Here is a 19,455-nt window from a genome sequence, read left to right on the forward strand (position 1 = left end):
TGATCCTGGGGCAGACCTCATCAAACACCTGTTGCCCGGCAACTTCTCCAATAAGGGAAGTGAAGCACAGAGAGGTTGAGTAACTCGCCCAAGGTCACACAGCCGCGGGGAGGAGTTTTAATTAGGATTCACACCCAGGTGGATTATGCCAGAAAGTCCAGAAGGGGACTGAGGATGTGCACATAAATCACTCCAGTGAAAAAGTTAAAACAAGCTCTATGCCACAAGGGGGGCACGAAGGGACCCTGACAACTATCCCGAAGAGAAGAGAGCTCTCACCATCTCAGGGAGTCTAGGAGGAGGAAGGAAGGTCCTGGAAGAGAGGGGGAAAGTGGAGGAATTCAAGGCGGTGGGGGCGGGAGCAGAGAGAAAAGGAGATGGGGGGGAGGAGGGGGCAGGCGGACACAGTGCATGGGGGGTGGCCCATTGCACTGTGAGCCTCATTTCTGTCTTGATTTCATGACCTTTTTAAAAATCGAGGTGTAACTTATTGGGTTGGCCAGGAAGTTCGTTTGGGTTTTTTGTAGCATGGAGACACCCGAACAAAGTTTTTGGCCAACCCAATACGTACATAGAGTAAAGTTCACTCTGTTTACTGTGCATCTAGGGGTTTGACTTCCTATCCTGCAGCTCCCACCACAGCTAAGACAAAGAACACGTCTGTCACCCAAATCATCCCTGGTGGCCCTTTGTAGCAGCCTCCCTGCCGTGAGCCCAGTGCCTGCCCCCGATCTCTTCCCTCAGGATGTCGGTGGAAGACTCTGGAGTCCGGCTGCTCACTCAGTGCTTTGGGTGTAGTTGCAGGTGATGGCATCATTTGTCTGTCTTTCTTCTCAGACACTTTTCCCGGGAAGCCCGTGGCTGGTAGACTCATGGCGTCTGGTACTGGGACATTTTGATGGGGTCAGTTGGTTTAGCTGAGTGGCCTCGAGTAGTGAGTGAGCCGATTGGAGGGGCGAGCTGGAGGTGGTCCAAGGCGGGGCCGGCCGCAGGAGGCGGGAGTGACCGACTGCTCAGCAGTCTGCGCCCGGAGACGCAGCCTGTCTCCTGCTGAGTCAGGGTGGGCGGGGAGCCTTCCCTTTATCAGGGCTCCCAAGGGGCTGTGGGTGCGGTAGGCAGGGACCAAGTGGTGTACCCAGGAACAGCTCATTCATTGTAAGGACAGAAACGCGCAGCCTGCCATGGCTCCTGCTGCTGTAGCCTAGGAAACAGACATAACACTGCCATCATCAACCCGGCAGCCTCAAAACACAGGACCCTGTCCCGACAGCGCACCATTTCGGGAGTTAGGGAGGAAAACAGAGTGCTTAAGTAGTTTCTAAGGAGTGTTTGTGTGTGTGTGTGTGTGTGTGTGTGTGTGTGTGTGTGTGTAAAAAGAAAATATTTAGGGAAATTCCTTTCCGAAATTAAATTGTTAATTTCACATTAAAGTGGTTGGTCAGGTTTAGAATTCCATTGTTTTAAAAAAACAGAAAGCATGGATTTGGGAGTAGGGCAGAGGTAGGTTTGAATTCCAGATGATCTATTCAGTAGCCTTTTATTATCTTAAATATTAGCATAACCTCTCTGAGCCTCTGTTTTCTCATCTATAAGATGGGCTTGTCGATTACTGCCTCACAGGATTGCTTTGGGAATTAAGTGAGGTCCATCCCTGGAGCGTGACAGTGTCCTGGCACATAAGAGGTGCTTAAACAGAGCCTTTGTCTTTAGAGTGTCAGCCCCATTGCAGGAGACGGCTTTCCTGCATTCTCTCTTTCTCTGATGATAGAAATAACGATTCCTTGCAGCCTCACCTGAGAGCAGCTGTTCCCGGATGCATCCCTTCTTGCAATCCTGCTCTCTCTTTCTGCCTCTGCTAACCCGTCGGATGCTGTGAAGTGTGCCTGCCGCCCTCCGTATCTTGACCCTCTCCCTGTTCCCCAGGTGGTTCATCCCAGCATGTAGTCGGGACTCTACTGAATATTCCATTTCAATCTCCGTAAACAACTAACCAGCAGCCGTGGCGAGTGCTTAGTAAACTCGTGTGACTGTTCCCGGAGAGGAGTTCTCTGTTTTTCTCTGTTGAAGACTTGCAGGGAGGATCCTGTTAGCTCTTTTGAAATGAAAAGTTGCTTTTCAAGCAAACCTTTCACGAAAGTAAAACATAAGATTCATGGAGTCAGTATATAGAAGAAAGAAAAATTTCAGCGAGCTTAACGAAGCCCTCAGGTTTGCTCTTTTGTTTGAAATGGATTTTTTGTGTTGGCATCAGGCCCAGGGGACAGCTGAACTTACTACAGATCAGTTCTACACCTTCTTGTTAGCCGAGTGGTTGGTGCTCGGATGGTGGTGGAGCTGAGATGCTGCCTTCCCTTTGGCTAATTCTTCACACACCTGTGAGCACATACCTGTGAGCACAGGTGGGCATCGGTTAATCTGCGTTCAGCCGGGATGAGAAGGAATGTTTTCGTGTTTCTTGTTTTTTAGGTCTGCCTCATTTTCTTTGCTTACTTTTGAAATATTTGGGGGGTGTCTCTTTTCCTTCTTGTGAGATAGCCCCCTTTCAAAAGTCGGGTGGGAATGGGCAGGGAACCGGCACACGGTAGCAGAGCAGGGGCGGGGAGTCTGTGCTGCGGCTTCTGCTCTTTAACGAGGCAAGAATGTCCACTGGCTCTTTTCTTTCTTCTGGTTCTTTTCCAGATGGGAACCTCCCTGGTGTGTCATTCAGCGGAAGCGATCAGAGCCGTAGTTAACATTTGTTTGATTTTTAACTAGGCCCCGGATGCAGGGAAATCATTACCAGAAAACTCACAGGCCTCCTTTTGGAAGGGGCCCTGGGTCCTGGTCGGTGGGGCAGGGATGGCGGGAAGGGACAGGACACAGAGCAAGTGGTTGATCCTGCACTGGGACAGGCAGAGGCTCTTGACCTGCATCTGCAGTGGAAAAGCTGGGGGTCCTGGGCGGGTCACATCTCTATCTGGAGATTGGGGTCTCCATCTGCAGAATGAGGATCCATTCAGTTCCCCCAAACTCCCCTCGAGCTGGAAGCACAAAGTTAAAATGTGTCATTTAAATCTACAAAAGGATGCAAGGGGCGGATGAAGTGAATGCCTTCCAGACGTCTTCTGCTGGCCCCGCACTCACCCCAGCTTTGATAGCACTCTGAGCTCCGAGATGGAGCTGAGCTTCATACCCACAAGCCTCCTTCACCCCAGGGGTCCCACCTCCTTTCCCCTGGGAGCCCTTGGTGGTGGCACTGGGACCCCAGCCGTGCCAGGGATCACAGAGCGAGTTTAGCTATATCGGCTCTCTGAAAATTACTTTCTGCATCACTTTTCCAAATCTGAATTAAAAGGGGCACTCTACCATCAATTAAGTCAGGGTGTCCTTAGAGACTGACCAAGGTTTTGGGGGGCTTCATACACCAAGGCTGGAGCTTGCGTCTCATTTTCCATGGAGGGTTTGGCAGTCAGTCAGTCGTGCAGTGACCCCCTCCCCCAAGCCCCCCAGATAACTTTCGTCCCTGGTTGTGATTCTGTTTTCATTGCTCTCACCCTGCAGTTTTCACATGGGGTCTCAGAAAACAAAACACCAGCCCCGTAGGCAAGGTCGCCCTTCTCTAGATGTGGTTTAGAGGCGGGCCATGAGTAGGTGGGTGCACCCCGCCCATCCCTGCAGCTGTGGGGACGAACCTGCTTGGGAAAGTCCATCTTAATGGCAGGAGGATGGAGGAGACGGGAAATGGTAAAGACGCGGTGCCATTGTTATGCACCTACTGTATGCCAGGGCTCTGTCTTGCCCTCATCACACCCCCAGTCCTGTGGCTGCACAGATAGTGTTCAGACGTCCCTCGGACCTTTGCCCCTCTGCCTGCACATTGGGTCACATTTAGGTTTGCACCTTTTGTTTTCTTTGACGTTTTGGAATCCACTCGTTGACTTCGGCACCTTTCCAGTCGGGTTGCATTTGAAGGCCCACTCGCTGGGGCTGTGCGGTCTACCTGGGGGAGAGGTTGTTATGATCATGTCTGGGGAATGGAGGCCCTGGGGCTGCAGGTGGTCAAGGGCTGTGGGCACGTCTACCTTCAGAAGGTTGGTTAGTTATTTTTAGTCTTTTAACCAGCTAAGGCAGCTGAACATCTTTCCAAAATAGCTCCCCAGGCTTTGTCATGTGAGAACAAGCCAGAGCATTCAGTCTGTCAGTACTTGGTGCCCACTGGGTGCCAGGGGCTGGTTCCTAATGCTGGGGATACCACAGGGAGCAAAAAACAAACCCCTGCCCTCCTGGAGCCCACATTCTTGTGGGGGAGACAGTCTGCAGTAGGTCTGAAGGTAGGTGTGTGCCACAGACAAACACCCAGCAGGCAGAGAACGGCACGAGCAAAGGCCCTGGGGCAGGGGAGTGCCTGCTGTGGTCTGGGAGCAGCAAGGTGGACAGGATAGAAATGAGCACAGTCAGGGAATGCCAGGCCTTGTCCACCTTGGAAGGGGCTTTTAATAATTATGGCTACCCTCAGGACTTCCCTGGTGGCGCAGTGGTTAAGAATCCGCCTGCCAATGCAGGGGACACGGGTTCGAGCCCTGGTCCGGGAAGATCCCACATGCCGCGGAGCAACTGAGCCCGTGCACCGCAACTACTGAGCCTGTGCTCTAGAGCCTGCGAGCCACAACTACTGAGCCCGTGTGCTGCAACTACTCAGCCTACGCGCCTGGAGCCCGTGCTCTGCAACAAGAGAAGCCCGCGCACCGCAGTGAAGAGTAGCCCCCGCTCACCGCAACTAGAGAAAGCCCACACGCAGCAACAAAGACTCAACACAGCCAAAAATAAAATAAATAAATACATAAAATTAAAAAAAAAACAGATAATTATGGCTACCCACCTCAGGAGCCTAGGTCCTGGGTTCTTTATATATGTTCTCTAATTCTTATAAGTGCATTGAAAGATAAGACTAATTATTCCCGTTTATAAGTGAAGAATCAGGGGATTGAACAGTCTAAATGTCCTGACCAGGAAAGTACAGAGTAAATGCAGGACAAGAGTCCATCTCCGGGTGCAGGGAAACTCAGTTTGGGTCCTTTTGCAAAGAGTGCAGGGCAGGGACAGCAGGTACTGGAGGCCCCTTTTCCTCCTCGCCCCAAGTCTGACTCCCACACTCCCCGGGATCACAAAGCATGGGTGCAGTAGGGTGTCTCTGGAGGCCCCTGGACAGCCCCCCAGAGGCCCTGTGCCTTTGGGAAGATTTGAGCTCCTACAAAGTGATTCAGAAGTTTGGGCGAGTCTGACTTTGAGGGTTCTCGGAGATGGTTCGTATCCTTTTCCTATAGATATGCCATTTACTGGACATTTTCTGACATAGACAGTCACCCGTGTGTGTGGTAGGACGTTTAGCAAAGGGTCTGCGGTGGTGTCTCGCCACCCCCCCTGAGCAGCTCTGAGAGCCCATGAGACCGAGGCCGAAGTGCCCAGCGCCCGGCCTCGCACAGAGCCAGTGTTTAGTCCGTGGCAAGCGGGCTGTTTTTTAATGCGTTTATTATCATCTTAAGATTTCTGCTACTAATAAAAATAATAAGAATGGGATTACTCGTAACTCACAGCCAAGGGGAAATATCCTGTCCTGTTCCGTTTCCTGCAGGCCCTATGGACTGTTCCTCACGTGGGGTCGCCACAGGTTCTACTCAAAATGATTAACGGGCACTGCGTGAATTTAAATCAGAAGAATCTTTGTACAGCTGCTTCTTGGCTTCCTTTTTTCCCCTTAACTCATTGCGCCAGTCCGTCTTCATTTAGATTCAGGGAGAAGGACTTGAGTCATGGACGCATGGACATCTGTTTCTAGAAATCCCCACTGGCTGGCTGTGTGCTGGTCGTCTGTCCTGGTCTCCCCTCTGCTCTGGCGGGACTGGGATTCTTACAGAGGGGAGTGTGCTCTCCTGCTTTCTCTGCAGAATAGAAGGGAAGCACCTGGTTCCCCAGGTCTTGCCTTCGTTGAGTTTTCCTGGCCACAGAGGGTCTCCCACAGAAGCCACGTTAGAAGGCTAGAAGGGCTAGAAGGACACTCATCTGTGTGCTGTGACTTTCAGTGCCCGTGTTTGAGCTTCATGTAGAGCACAGCCAAACCCTTGTTGTGCAGCTGGGCCAACACAGGGTTGGTGGCCCCAGGCCGGGTTGGGGTAGAGCCAGGACTTGAACTGGCGTCTGTTTGACGCTCCAGCTCCCGCTTCACCCACGGGCCGTTCTGCGTGAGCCCAGCAGCATCCTAAGTGTGATGACCTAGTGGCTCACACATGGGTTGACTCTGCACTTTCACGGTTGTAGGGGTGACGTTTGCAGGTGCCCTGTAACTTGGGGGCGCTCATTCCGGGGTCCTTGTGTGCAAAGCTGGGTGCAGCAGGTCCTCCCCCTGGCACCTTTGGGTCACTCGCTGACCCCACGCAGAGCATCATGACCGAGTGCTACCTCTTTGTGAGCAGGGCCCTGGGTGGCCAAGGGCTCCCAGGCTGCAGAGCCAGAGAGCATGGGTTCTGGTCCCACCTGGGCTTCCCCTTGACCTTGGACAAGTTACTGATGCTCTTTCAGCATCAATTCTTTTTCTTTAGAAGGGAAATACGCTAGAAGGTTAGAGAAAATGTGCTGAGTGCACACCCCGTGATAGGTGCTCCGTGGCCACCGGCTGTCATTGACACCTGCCCCAATTACCCCGCAGCTGCATCCAGCTCCTGCCTCTGACTTAGATGCTCACGTCACCAGTTGCCTGCCTTGAAGACTTGGTTTATTTACCGTATTTTATGTATCATTTCTCCCCCCAGCCCTCCCCACCAGGCGCTACGTTAAGGCGAGGGTCGCTGAGATTCACACCGGCCTGCACTCCGGTGTTTGTTTGCCATCCCCCATCACTTCTAGCCCCGCTTCTTCCTCTTGGGCACAGTTGAGATAAGAAGGAAGCCGGGCTCGCATGTGCTCTCAGCACAGCACTCCCAGATACCCCACAGATCTCTGTCCTGGCGTGTCACCCCGGTGTTTTTTAAAAAAGCCGGAAGCTGCTGATGGTGGAGTGCACGCCGGGTCCCTCCAGAGCGGCTCCAGGCCCCCGGACAGCGTGGGTCAAGCCCTCTGCAGCTCCGTTATTGTGGTGGTGTGCCGGCAGTTCCACAGTTGGGCAAACAGGGAGGCAGAGGACGATGGAGGGGGAGGGAGGTGCTGACCTCAAGCTCTCTTGCGCTGTTGGGTGCCCTCCCAGCTCTTTGCTGTGAGCCAGGGAGTGGTGACTGCCACAGCCAAGGCCGTACTAATAGGAGCGCTCTTCCCATCTGCGTCTGAGGCCTCGTTTTGTTTTCTCGGCCGTCCTGATGCGTGGAGATCAGTGCTTACCCTTCTGTGTTCTGAGGTCCTGCCGTGTCTTTATCAGCACCTCCTTGGCCCAGAGATGCTGCACTAACGGGGAGGCAGGGCCGGGACGAGTTCCTGTGTTTTCTCTTTTCGTGGAGTCGCATATTTAGGTTTTAGAGGATCTCAGAAGGTTGAGGACAGCAGGCTCCTAAATCAGAGGTTCCGCTTACCAGGGACTGTTACCCACATCCCTGGAGGACGCTTCATAGATGTTGACAGAAGCTCTCTCCTGTCATAGGCGCCGTCCATTCTTGAGTCTTAGAGATTTGTGAGCAGCGCTGTGTTCAGCTTTCAAACTAAGGACGCCGTTAACAGTGAGCCCTCGAGGCAAGACGAGTCCAGTGTGGAGAGGCCCAGAGGTTCTCTAAATGACCGTTCTCTTTGCATAAAAATGTAGAAGCAATTCAGGGCCTGAAAATGTTTGATTATTCAGTGTTTTTCGTTGGCGTTTGCTTCGCAGGAGCGTATGTAGAATTTGGAGACCCTAGAGGCATCTTTGGCCCTGATTATTCTAAGTTGTCTGTTGTGAATCCATTTATTTGTTCAGACAGAAATATAGGCCTGTTCCAAGAACGCGAAGCCCCTTTCCGTCCTTGACTTACAGTCCATCTCTCCGTCTCTCCTTTTCTCCCCACCAGTGGTGCACACGCAGGGCCCTGTCGACGGCAGCCTTTATGCCAAGGTGGGAAAGAAGAGCGCCTCGGATCCCAGTGTCCCAGGTGGGTCCCCCGCTGTCCCGACCGCCAGCAGCCCAGACCACAGCGACCACACCCTGTCTGTCAGCAGTGACTCGGGCCACTCCACGGCCTCGGTGAGGACCGACAGGACCGAGGAACACCTGGCTCCAGGACCCAAGAGGGGCCTGAGCCCCCAAGAAAAGGCCGAGCTGGATCAGCTGCTCAGTGGCTTTGGTCTCGAAGACTCTGGAAGCCCCCTCAAGGACATGAGTGATGCTTGCAGCAAGTACAGCGGGACCCGCCACGTCGTACCGGCCCAGGTCCACGTGAACGGAGACAGCACCCCCAAGGACCGAGAGACGGACATCCTGGACGATGAGATGCCCAGCCATGACCTGCACAGTGTGGACAGCATCGGGACCCTCTCCTCCTCCGAGGGCCACCAGTCAGCCCACCTGGGCCCCTTCACCTGCCACCAGAGCAGCCAGAACTCCCTCCTGTCTGATGGATGCAGCAGCGCCGCTGGCGACGATCAGCACGGCGCTCTTGCCCCGGATCTGGGCCTCGCCGTGGAGCCCCTGTACGAGCGCGAACAGGCTTTCGGGAGCCGCGAGCCCAAGCAGCCGCAGCCTGTGCTCAGGAAGCCCTCCGTGCCCGCCCAGACGCAGGCCTACGGGCAGAGCAGCTACTCCACGCAGACCTGGGTGCGCCAGCAGCAGATGGTGGCCGCTCACCAGTACAGCTTCACCCCCGACGGGGAGGCCAGGCTCGGTGGCCGCGGCACCGCTGACGGTTCTGGCCTGGCGCAGACCCAGCCTAGGGTCCCGCTCACCCCTACCCGGGGGACCAGCAGCAGAGTGGCCGTCCAGAGGGGCATAGGCCCCGGGCCACATCCCCCCGACACACAGAGACCCCCTCCCGGCAAAGCAGCGCTCAAACCCAGGATTCCAGATGTCAGAGTCGTGAATGGTACTGGCCCGGAGCTGAGCACAGACCCTTCCCCTGGCTCGCCCACCCTGGACATCGACCAGTCCATCGAGCAGCTCAACAGGCTGATCTTGGAGCTGGACCCCACCTTTGAGCCCATCCCCACCCACGTGAACATGCTGGGTAGCCAGGCCAACGGCCCCGCAGCCCCAGACGGTGTGGGAGATGGGCTGCGGGCGAGTGGCCGCCTCCAGGACACGGGAGAAGGCCCTGGCAGGGCTCCCGCGAGGCAAGGTGAGCCGCTGTTCCATGGGATGCATGCTTGCCCGGGTCTGTGTTTTGCAGAATAGGGATTTATGGAAGAGCGCCGGGCTCGACGCAGGGTCCGGGGGAGGGGAATGAGGAGGATGGTTGGGGCCCTGGGCACAGCCTCGTGGGGACAGGCAGGTAACCGTGCGCTCCAGGTACCGAAGATGTCTCCTGGCTGGCCACGCAGGGGACGGGAAGGCCGTCCGTGGGGCAGCAGCCTGTGAGCTGGAGAGCCAGGGCCATGGGGGTGGCTGGAGGCGGGCAGCGGCAGGGATGCCAGAGGGGCAGGTTCCGGAGAGTCGGGGCCGAGAGACGCGGCGAGAAACCTGGCCACCAGGCCCGGCTGCAGGGTCGCGGGCCCTGAGGGCGTCCCTGTGTGCACCCTGCAGCTCTGGGGGCTGTCCTGGGTAGGAGGTGGGCACTGTGCAGGCTCTCACCCTTAGGGCACGGCTGTGCAAGGCCAGGGCCAGGCCTTCCTGCCCACCTGCGAGACCTGGGAAGGCTGGGGGTAGCTGTGGCGGACAGAGGTGGCCTCTGGGTGTACGGCTGAGTGGACGTGGGGCAGGGAGTTGGGATCCGGCCTGTGACAGGCTCTCCACGTTGGTGAAGCAGAGGCTGTGGGCCCCGGAGAGCTGGCCAGGGCGGCCTGGGAGGGTGCCCCGCAGGCCGGGGGCACTGGGACAGAGGTGGGGTGTCTGGGTAAAGGAATGGAGTGTCCGTCTAGAAGCTTCCACACAGAGGAGGCGGATGGAGCCAAGGCAGACGTCCAAGCCTGCTGGTGTCTGGGGGGCTGGAGGGAGGTGTGGAGCTGCAAGGACCCAGAGGTCACCTCGGGGCTTGAGAGTGAGGCCAGGCCCTCCCGCGTCGGCGTGTTGGCGTGCGTCCACCTCTGGGGCATCAGCTGGTTCCCTAAAGGCCCTGCCTCTAGAGATAAAGACAGGAGGGGTGACAGAGGAAGAGCTCTGTAGCCTCCCCCTACTCCCGAGTCTGACCCTGAGTGCCGAGCCAGGATAATGATGGGGCAGGGGTGCCGCTCTTCCCGCAGGCATTGTTCTCGGGGCCCTTTCATCTTCTTAGGCCCCTGGGCTACAGAGGCGGATCCTGTCTTACAGTTGAGTTTCCAGAGGTGTCAGGAAGTGGCCTGCCCAAGGTCACATAGGTCATTCGCAGTAGAGCAGGATTCGGCCCCTGTGGCTGCACCCAGAGGCCCTGCCCGCTTTGCAGTCAGATGGAGTGGATTTCAGACCCCCCCACCCCCCGGGTCCAGATGGCCTGGGTTACCTGAGCTTTGCAGACCTTGGTCCTGCTTAGCTGTGCATTTGGCTGACTGTGTGGCTTTGGGTTAAGGATGTAGTCTCTGAATTTCTGTTCGCTCTATCTGTTAAAAGAAACCCTATCACGTACCCGGCTGGTGGAAGTGTGCAGGATGTGCTGGTCCGCACGCCCCTGTAAGGTACCTGGATCATAAGTGTGTGGCATCCCCTCTTCCCTGAGCACCTGTGCCCCGGGATGTAAGTAACTTGGAGCTAGACGGAGCTGGAAGAGCCTCCTGGGAGTAGATTATCAGACTCTACCCTGTAGCTGTAGGACAACAGTAGTAATAGTAGCAGCTAAATAGTTGGAAGGATTTGGATGTATGAATTCATAGAATCAGACACATTCAGGAGATTCTGAGTTTTAAAAAGGTTTCACGGGCTTCCCTGGTGGCGCAGTGGTTGAGAATCTGCCTGCTAATGCAGGGGACATGGGTTCGAGCCCTGGTCTGGGAGGATCCCACATACCGCGGAGCAGCTGGGCCCGTGAGCCACAACTACTGAGCCTGCGTGTCTGGAGCCTGTGCTCCGCAGCAAGAGAGACCGTGATAGTGAGAGACCCGCACACCGCGATGAAGAGTGGCCCCTGCTTGCCACAACTAGAGAGAGCCCTCGTACAGAAACGAAGACCCAACACAGCAAAAATAAATAAATAAATTTATAAACTCCCACCCCCAACATCTTCTTTAAAAAAAAAAAAAAAGGTTTCATTGGGAACAAAGCTATCTTCATCCTGTCTCTTATCTCACCAAACCTACTTAAAAGAAATTGCTTGGAAAAATTAAAACCAGAAACCTTTTTTTTTGGATTAAAACCTCCTTTGAGATTCGGAAGCAGTTGGAGGCAGCCAAGTGAGTATAGGGGGAAAAGGATTCCAAGGCTCAGGTACAGTCTGACAGCCTCCTTTAGTTCATTTGTTTTCCAGTTGATGGAACTCAGTCCCTAGTGACGACTTCTCCTTTATTCTTGTAGCAATAAAACATAGAGCCTGGGATGTTAGAAAGTCTCTTCATTTCCTCCACCCTTTCGTTAGCTATTCTTAAATTACCTGATAAACTCATCGCTGTAATTATTGGAATTTTAATTTCAGATCTTTTCTAGTTCCTTGTCTTATAAAAATAATGACATTTTTTAAATTAAAGGACTTGACTATTTCAACAGACCCGTAAAATTCAGCACGTTAGGTTATTAATTATGCAAATTCAGTTAGAGTGTTTATTAATCCATTCATGTTTGATAGGAACCTCGGTTTTTGCCGGTTTTCTTTTATACTTTTAAAACTATGGTGATGTCAGTAGATTAGGTATAAGCAATGTGTGTGCTAATCTTCTGAGACCTTTCTGAAATTTGCACGTGAGCTTCTGGTAGGAGGCCTGAGCAGCGATGAGCACCTGCCAACGGGGCAGCTCATAGCTCGCAGCACGAGGACTGGCCTTCTAACCCGGAGCTTGGCTTTCAACTCCAGAGTCAGCTCCTGTTTTAGGAGAGTGCCAAGCCGGGAAGTGTAGTGCCTTTGAGACTTGCACTACATTGATGAAAAGGATCTGGACGGTGTAAAGGGTTCTCAGAACAGCCTGCATGCAGACTTCTGGCTCTCATTCCGGGACATCTTGTATCGATAGAAATCCCATCAAAAGGATGTGCACGTCTGTAGCTTTCGGCCACTTGAATTGAGGTGGAGAGAGAACTTCCTTCCCTCCCTGGCTGGTGTAGAGGACACTGGAGCCCATTTGATTTTAATATTTAAATGTCAGTATTTACACCTCTCGGTTGCAAAAAGCTAGATCAGCCAGCAGCAGAAAAAAAAAATCACTAGATGGCACGGAAAGTCATAAAAGTGTACCACTAACCAACTGATTCTGAGTTGTGGAACATTTCAGAAGGTTTGGGGATGCTGGAAACCTGTGCTTGGAAGATGTTCCAGATCCCCAGCACACATCCATCCCCTAGGTGGGGGAGGCCAGGGCTGCCGAGCTGAGCTGGTCCACATGTGGCTCTCGGTTCTACCATGCTGAGTAGGAAGGGGACGATGAATCTGAAAGGCTCCATTGACATTCCCAGGATGGTGGCTGTCATGCCACAGATGCATTGTCCCATGTCTGTGTGCCTGATGCTCAGCCCTGTTGATGTGGGGCAGTATCTGACCAGAGTGGCCTCAAGTCTTGCACACAAATGGAAAGTAGGCCGGAAAGTTCCAAGACGCTGTATCTTCTAAGGGAGACCCTCCCTGGCCTGCCTTGCATCTTGCCCCCAGATGCTGACTGCTGCACGGTGTCTTAATTCTGGCTGTAAATAAAGGTTTGTCGCAGAGATCTCAGCACCCTGAAGTTAGTGAAATCCTTCACTCTTTGCAGATCATGTCCTGACTATGAGAAAAACCACCACTTATCTGGTGGTAGAGAGTTGGGAATGGTATTACCTGGAGCTCCTTCTGGGGACTGCTGCATGTCCTGCACAGCTCACATTGGACCAGCTCTGCAGGCAGCAGCATGCCCACTGTGGCTCTGGTTATTTCTGAGATGAAAATTATATGTGAAGGCTAAGCATCTTCTGAGAAAGTCTACTTGCTGTCAGCACGATAATAATACTGGTGAGGATGGTGGTGGTGGTAGGGATGACGATGGTGGTGAGGGTGATGGTGGTGGTCGTGGTGATGGTAAAGATGATAGTGACCACTGCCACACAGCTCCTGCCCCGTTCTAGGAGCTATGTTGAAGCTTGTCTACATCATGCCTGACCTTCATGCCCACCATAATGTGTAAACAGCCTCCATCTGTCTCACTATGCATCTCATGGCTGAGCCCTTATTCCACTAAACTCAGTTTTTGCCACCAGATCGAAACCCCTGGAGGGCAGTGCCAGTGACTTACTCATTTTGTTTCCTGACACGTGGAATGTTTGTAAATAGAGGGGATCTGGTGTTGGTGGAAATGCAGGTGACCCTCCAAAGACCCATGTGTCTCTGCTGAATTGGCACGGGGACCTTAGCGAGATTTATCATGGGCAGTGTAGGGAGCCAGTCCCCACCCATGGGGCGAGAGTGGCCCCTCAGAGGTGGGGTCTCAGAAAGCCCTGTGAGACCTTGTAAAATGGGTTGAGATGTGGTGGCGTTTCACTCCCTGTAGGCGCTCAGCACCTCTGCAGCTCCCCTGCTCTGGGCTGACACCAGACCGTGCTTCAGCCACAGCCCGTCTGGGCGCTGCTGTGGCCTCATGCCGCCCCAGCCCCCGGGTCGCCCAGCTGCATTGCAGCCCTGCTCAACGGTGGGTTTCTTGGATCACATTTTTTAAATAAGGGGAGATTTCAACTGATAGTACCCAAGCAACAAAAGAAATGACTCAATCTGTGAAGTTTATGAATCCATGGATGGCAGGAAGCCAGCTCTGTTCTCCTCATACCTATGGGCTCCTTGTTTCCTGTTGTCAAAATATTTTATTCATGGTACATCAACCCCCAACCCACAATTGTCGGACCCTGGCAGACCCCGTGTTCTGCTTGCAGATGGCACTAGGACACTGTGCCAGGGCTCCCCATGTGCTTCTGCAGACAGACACACATCCCTGCATGAGTGCTCCGTGGCAGAGAGCTCATTTATGCTGAAGGAAATTCACAATATATCAACTTTCAGTAATTGATAGTGGAAAGCCTGTCAGTTTAAATTATATGTTAAAGGGGCTTCCCTGGTGGCGCAGTGGTTAAGAATCCGCCTGCCAATGCAGGGGACACGGGTTCGAGCCCTGGTCCTTGAAGATCCCACATGCCACGGAGCATCTAAGCCCGTGCACCACAACTGCTGAGCCCTCACGCCTAGAGCCCGTGCTCCGCAACAAGAGAAGCCACCGCAATGAGAAGCCCGCGCACCGCAACGAAGAGTAAGCCCTGCTCTCCGCAACTAGAGGAAGCCCGTGCGCAGCAACAAAGACCCAACGCAGCCAAAAATAAAAACAAACAAATAAATTTATTTAAAGAATATTATATGTTAAACCCAAACCAAAGGGATCCAGTGTGAGAACCTGAGATCCTCAGCCGTGGGGCCACACCGTGAGTGTAGGGTCCCTGAGCGCGGGCGGGAGCCGCAGCGGCAAGAGCCCACAGGGGCACCACAGGAGAGCCAGGAGCATCGGGGAGAAGAGAGCGGGGCCTTTCCAGGAGGAAGTTCTGTGGAGGCTGTGCCGATGCTGGGGAGAGGCAGGGCCCAGGTGTGTGGAAGTGCAGGTGTGTTCGAGGACCGGAAATCCAGGTGCACGGAGAAGAGGGAAGAAGGGGTGAGCGTGGACCCTGCCCACGTCCGTCATGAGACAGAATGCCTGCCCTCAGGATTTCCTCTGTTCCCCGAGGCCGCAGATTCTGACGGCTGGGGAAGGCATCTCAGGCTGACCCCGGCATCACCCACGGTAGCAGGATTCAGGCCGCCATGGACCCCGGCCAGGGGCTGCGAGGCTCCTCCTCTACGTCTGAGGCTCTGGGGCAGCCCCCATGCTTCCAGGAGAAGCTGGGCTCCACAAAACCAAGAAGTCTCCGCCAGCATCGTCCACGCTCAAGGCACTACTGGTTCCTCTGGTCGAATGAGATGGGGGGTGACGTCCAGTCACAGAGAGGAAGCTCGAGGTCAGAAAGGGTGGGTGACTGAGGCTCAGACTTGGCCCATGGGCTCTTCCTGCGTGGCCAACCTGTGTTAGTTCTTAGGCCTTTCCCGGAAGAGGGTCCCGGATCAGGGTCAGAACCCGCTGCAGACTGTGTGGTCTGGGGACGTGGTGAGCAAAGATTGAGGGCTCAGGTCTTTTCTCTCCACCCTCAGGCCTTTCCGCATCGCCCTTCCAAGACAAGATGACTGTTTTCAGGTCAGGGGGTGTCCAGGGGGCAGAGGCCGTGGTGTCCCTGCAGGAGCCGGCAGTAGAGCGTGTGGGACCAGCAGCTCTGTGTCCTTGGCAGGAGAGGGCTTGTCCCACCCTTGGCACCTGCAGGCGACCTCAGTAATAAGAGAGTGAAGGATGATCTCCACTGGTTTCCTCTGGGAAACACAAAGTGCGCACTCACTGGAACTACGTTTTGGTTCTCTTTCGGTGGGTTTCAAACGGTGAGGGTGGCCTGGCCATAGACAAACCTTTAGATGGCGGGTGTTACGCTCACAGGTCTAATGAAGTCTGGGTTTGGGTTCACTCATGTCGTCTGGAAAGCTCTAGCAGAGTAGAGCTTAAGAAAACGCGTCCATACCCCTCAGCTGAGTCATCTTCCATTCAGTATTGCGAGATGAGAGAGTTACAGAGATCTGTTGCAGAACAGTCTGAATATACTTAACATTAAAAATGGTCAGGGTGGTAAACGTAATGCTATGTGTTTTTTAACACAAAGCGAGTACGTTTTTAAAGCCTAGAATAATTTCTTCGTTGATCTGCTTTGTATATGCATCTTTGCATCCCTTGGAGTCTCTCAAAGCCATGGACTCCTCTGTGGGTGTCTGCCTGACACCGTCTCCCAGCCGCCACTTCCGTCTCTTTCCCCTCCTTCCCTCCATGCATAGGGCCCTGGTCACACAGTTCTGGAAGGGGTTCGTGCTTGGTTTCTGGCTGCCCGCTCTGGTCACGGTCCCTGAGCTTGTGGCTAATTTAACTCTACCTTCACACCTGCCCCCTCATTCACTGTCCACTGAAACCCACTATTCCTCTCGGGTGCCCAATCAGACCTGTACCCACTGAGCCAGGCGGTGAGCAAAGGCACGTGGGATCCCATCGGTGTCACCATGACAACTCTGGATGCTGTTCTGAACCTGAGTTAGAGCGTGTGGTTTCAGGCTGTGTTTAATGCTGACCAGTCTCAGTACAGCGGCACGCTGCCTCCTGCCCTCGGGACACACAGGAGCGAGCGGGTGGGAACACGGGGCACAGTGCTTCCTTCAGGGAGCCCGAGGAGGCCTGGCCTCTCATTCAGTGGCCTCCACCTGTCAGGGGCTCTCTGGGTTGTCATAGGTCAGCCCCGGGTCACATTCTCCCTGAAATGCTTCCCTGACCACTGTCGCTTCCCCGTGTGCCCAGGGCTCCCCCCATCTCCCTGGACAACACTGGCCTGTGACTGTACCTTTGCTTTTCCATCACCCTGGGGGGGTTTTGCGCCCCCCGCAAAAACAAACAAACAAACCAAAAAAAACCATGAGCTTATTCCTGAAATTTCTTATAGTAGAAGGGTATCCTTCCTAGCTTTTTGGACACAATCATTTCCTTTTAAATATGTCATTCTAGAGGAAATGCTACCACCTAACCAAGCACTTTGGAGTTCCCCAGTTGAAAGGGTTTTCACTTTTGCAATCCAAAAGGTAGGCTTTTTTTTTTTTTTTTTTTGTGCGGTACGCGGGCCTCTCACTGCTGCAGCCCCTCCCACTGCGGAGCACAGGCTCTGGACGCGCAGGCTCAGCGGCCACGGCTCACGGGCCCAGCCGCCCCACGGCATGTGAGATTCTCAGGTCTTTGGGAGTGGCAGTGAGGGGAACACCTGGGGACACCTGTCCCCCTTTCCAGCCTCGGTAGGTGGGTGCCGAGGCCCGGAGTGCATCGTGTCCGGTGACAGGAGGAAAGGAGAGGAGTCTGAAGACCAGCGTAGGGACTGGCCAGGAGTGGGCCGTGTCTGGTTGTGTGGCCATTGCAGACCACGTCACAGTGCCACGTGTTGGCGGAAAAAAGCAGACCCCGAGCACAAGACTGGAAGACAGCATTCTGTACAGGAAGAGCTGCTCCCACACCGACCCTCCACGGAGACCGCAGCTGGGAATGTGAGCGGGTCTCATGCGGGGACGTGCGGGTCACTGGAGATTGTTGGTAACTCTGTGGTCCTAGATTGCCATGGTTTCTGCACTGAGCCCTACCGCTTCTGTGACTTGGAGGGCAGTGGTGTCCTGGGGCGTTTTCTAGTGGCCGCACCTGGGCCAAGCAGGGCAGGGGCAGGGGCACCGGCTCCAGCTGCCCTTTGCCTGAGGAAGGCCCGTGGGAGGGGGCAGTTTGCCGAGCCACCTGCGGGGTCCCAGCCGGCACAGGCACAGGGCTTTAGTGCAGCGACTCTGTCCTGCTTTCATTCAGTCTCCTATTTCCTCTTTTCTTGGATCTGATTTCTCTACTGAGAAGGAGAAATATGGTCATGGCCGGATTTATGGAGTGGATTCTTGAATACAGTTCAACTCGTCAAGTGAAATGGAATCAAGGCCCTCCCTTGGGAGGGTGGGCAGCCCTCATCCGGCCATTGTTGGATGACCCGAGGGGTGGGGGCCCCCGCCCAGCGGTGCTCACGTCCCAACCTCGCGGACACCCTAGTCCTTCTCTCTTTAAATTAAGGTAACTTGTACAGCTCCTCTGAGCTTATTGATGCAGAAAGCCACCTCCCATAGGATTGTCTCTGTATCTCACGAGAAGATCCAGCCATCACACACGGCAGACTTGTCAGAATGATAGGTTAATCAAACACCAAACACGTTTGTGTTTGTGGATCTTCACATAGAGACTAAATACGGGCACAGACCTCAGGCATATTGCAGGTTGGGCTCCAGACCATCGTCATAAAGCAAATATCGCCTCAATAAAGTGACTCAGACAGATTTTTCTGGTTTCCCAGTGCGTATAAAAGTTATGTTTACACTATACTGTAGTCTGTTAAGTGTACAATAGCATTATGTCAAAAAAAAAGTATACATACCTTAATTTCAAAATACAAAACAAGAAAAGTAATTACAGTAGTAATATCATAGACCTCTGATTACAAATTACCATAGCAAATATAAGAATAATGAAAAAGTTTCAAGTATTGTGAAAATTACCAAAATGTGACACAGATACATGAAGTGAACAAATGCCGTGGAAAAATGGTGCCGATAGACTTGCTTGATGCAGGATTGACACAAACCTTCAATTTGTAAAAAACAGTATCTGGGAAGTGCAGTGAAATGAGGTGTGCCTGTACTAGTACAGAGTTAGTTCTACTAGAATTAGAACTAGTAGAGAAGGACTTGGGAACGTCTGTGAGGTCAACTCAGAGTTCTACAAAATGTAAAGAAAACTTATTCTTCTTAAAGATGACCTGGATCTTGTTTTCCTGATTTTAAAAGTAAGACCTATTATTAGTGAAAACTTTAGAAGATATATTGTGTTGGCCAAAAAGTTCGTTCCGGTTTCCCGTAACATCTTACGGAAAAACCCAAACGAACTTTTTGGCCAACCTAATAGATATTTAAAAAGAAAACTCTTCACAGTGCCTAGAACTCCACGACCCAGAGACAGCCACTTGTGAACATGTTGGTACATTTTCTTATTTTTAAAAATCAAAATGAATTCATAGATATAATGCCACATGCTCACTTTTCCACGCTGCTCTTTTCACGTAATGTTTTAGCATGTTTTCTCCCTTCACATTCCATCACACAGGATTTTCAGTGACTGCATGAGTCTTCCTCTGGCGTGTTTGGTGGCTGCAGTTTTCACATTGGGTTCTTGCTGTGGGCTTGTATCCTGCACTGGCTCTTGCTGCATTTATCTCATTGAGCCTGGACCAGTCCTCTTTTCATCCCCGAGAAGTCTGTCGGACCGTCCAGTGGGCACAGAGGCAGACCTGCTCCGCGCTTGGCCAGAGTCGGCCTGCCCGAGCGGGCCGGGGAGCCGGTGTCTGCCAGCAGGTGGGCCTGGGGTCACATGCCCTTTGCCCAGCCCCACTTCCACCGTCAGACCAACGATTCTCGGACAGGAAGGCCTCTAAAACCCACCTCCTCCTACCTTTGGTCCAGGCTGCTCTGCGCTCACCTGCTCTGGGAACTACACCCCCAGCCAGTGTTTTTACTCAAATGCCAAAGGGGGCATTTCCAGAGATTGTAAGGAAGAAGCCATTTTTAA

The 19,455-nt window shown here is 53.4% G+C and overlaps 1 protein-coding gene across 8 annotated transcripts in view; it reads left to right on the top strand.

The window, feature by feature from the left end:
• TNS3 (tensin 3) overlaps positions 1 to 19,455 on the top strand; it is a 226,698-nt gene that overhangs the window by 145,424 nt on the left and 61,819 nt on the right. For all 8 annotated transcript variants that reach the window (XM_029232983.1, XM_029232982.1, XM_029232981.1 and 5 more), the window contains one exon: positions 8,004 to 9,263. In XM_029232983.1, the coding sequence (XP_029088816.1) occupies positions 8,004 to 9,263 (1,260 nt within the window). The remainder of the gene's footprint in view (positions 1 to 8,003; positions 9,264 to 19,455) is intronic.

Source organism: Monodon monoceros, unplaced genomic scaffold (assembly GCF_005190385.1).
Source record: "Monodon monoceros isolate NGI ecotype Baffin Bay Population unplaced genomic scaffold, NGI_Narwhal_1 Super_Scaffold_2, whole genome shotgun sequence".
Lineage (NCBI taxonomy): Eukaryota > Metazoa > Chordata > Mammalia > Artiodactyla > Monodontidae > Monodon > Monodon monoceros.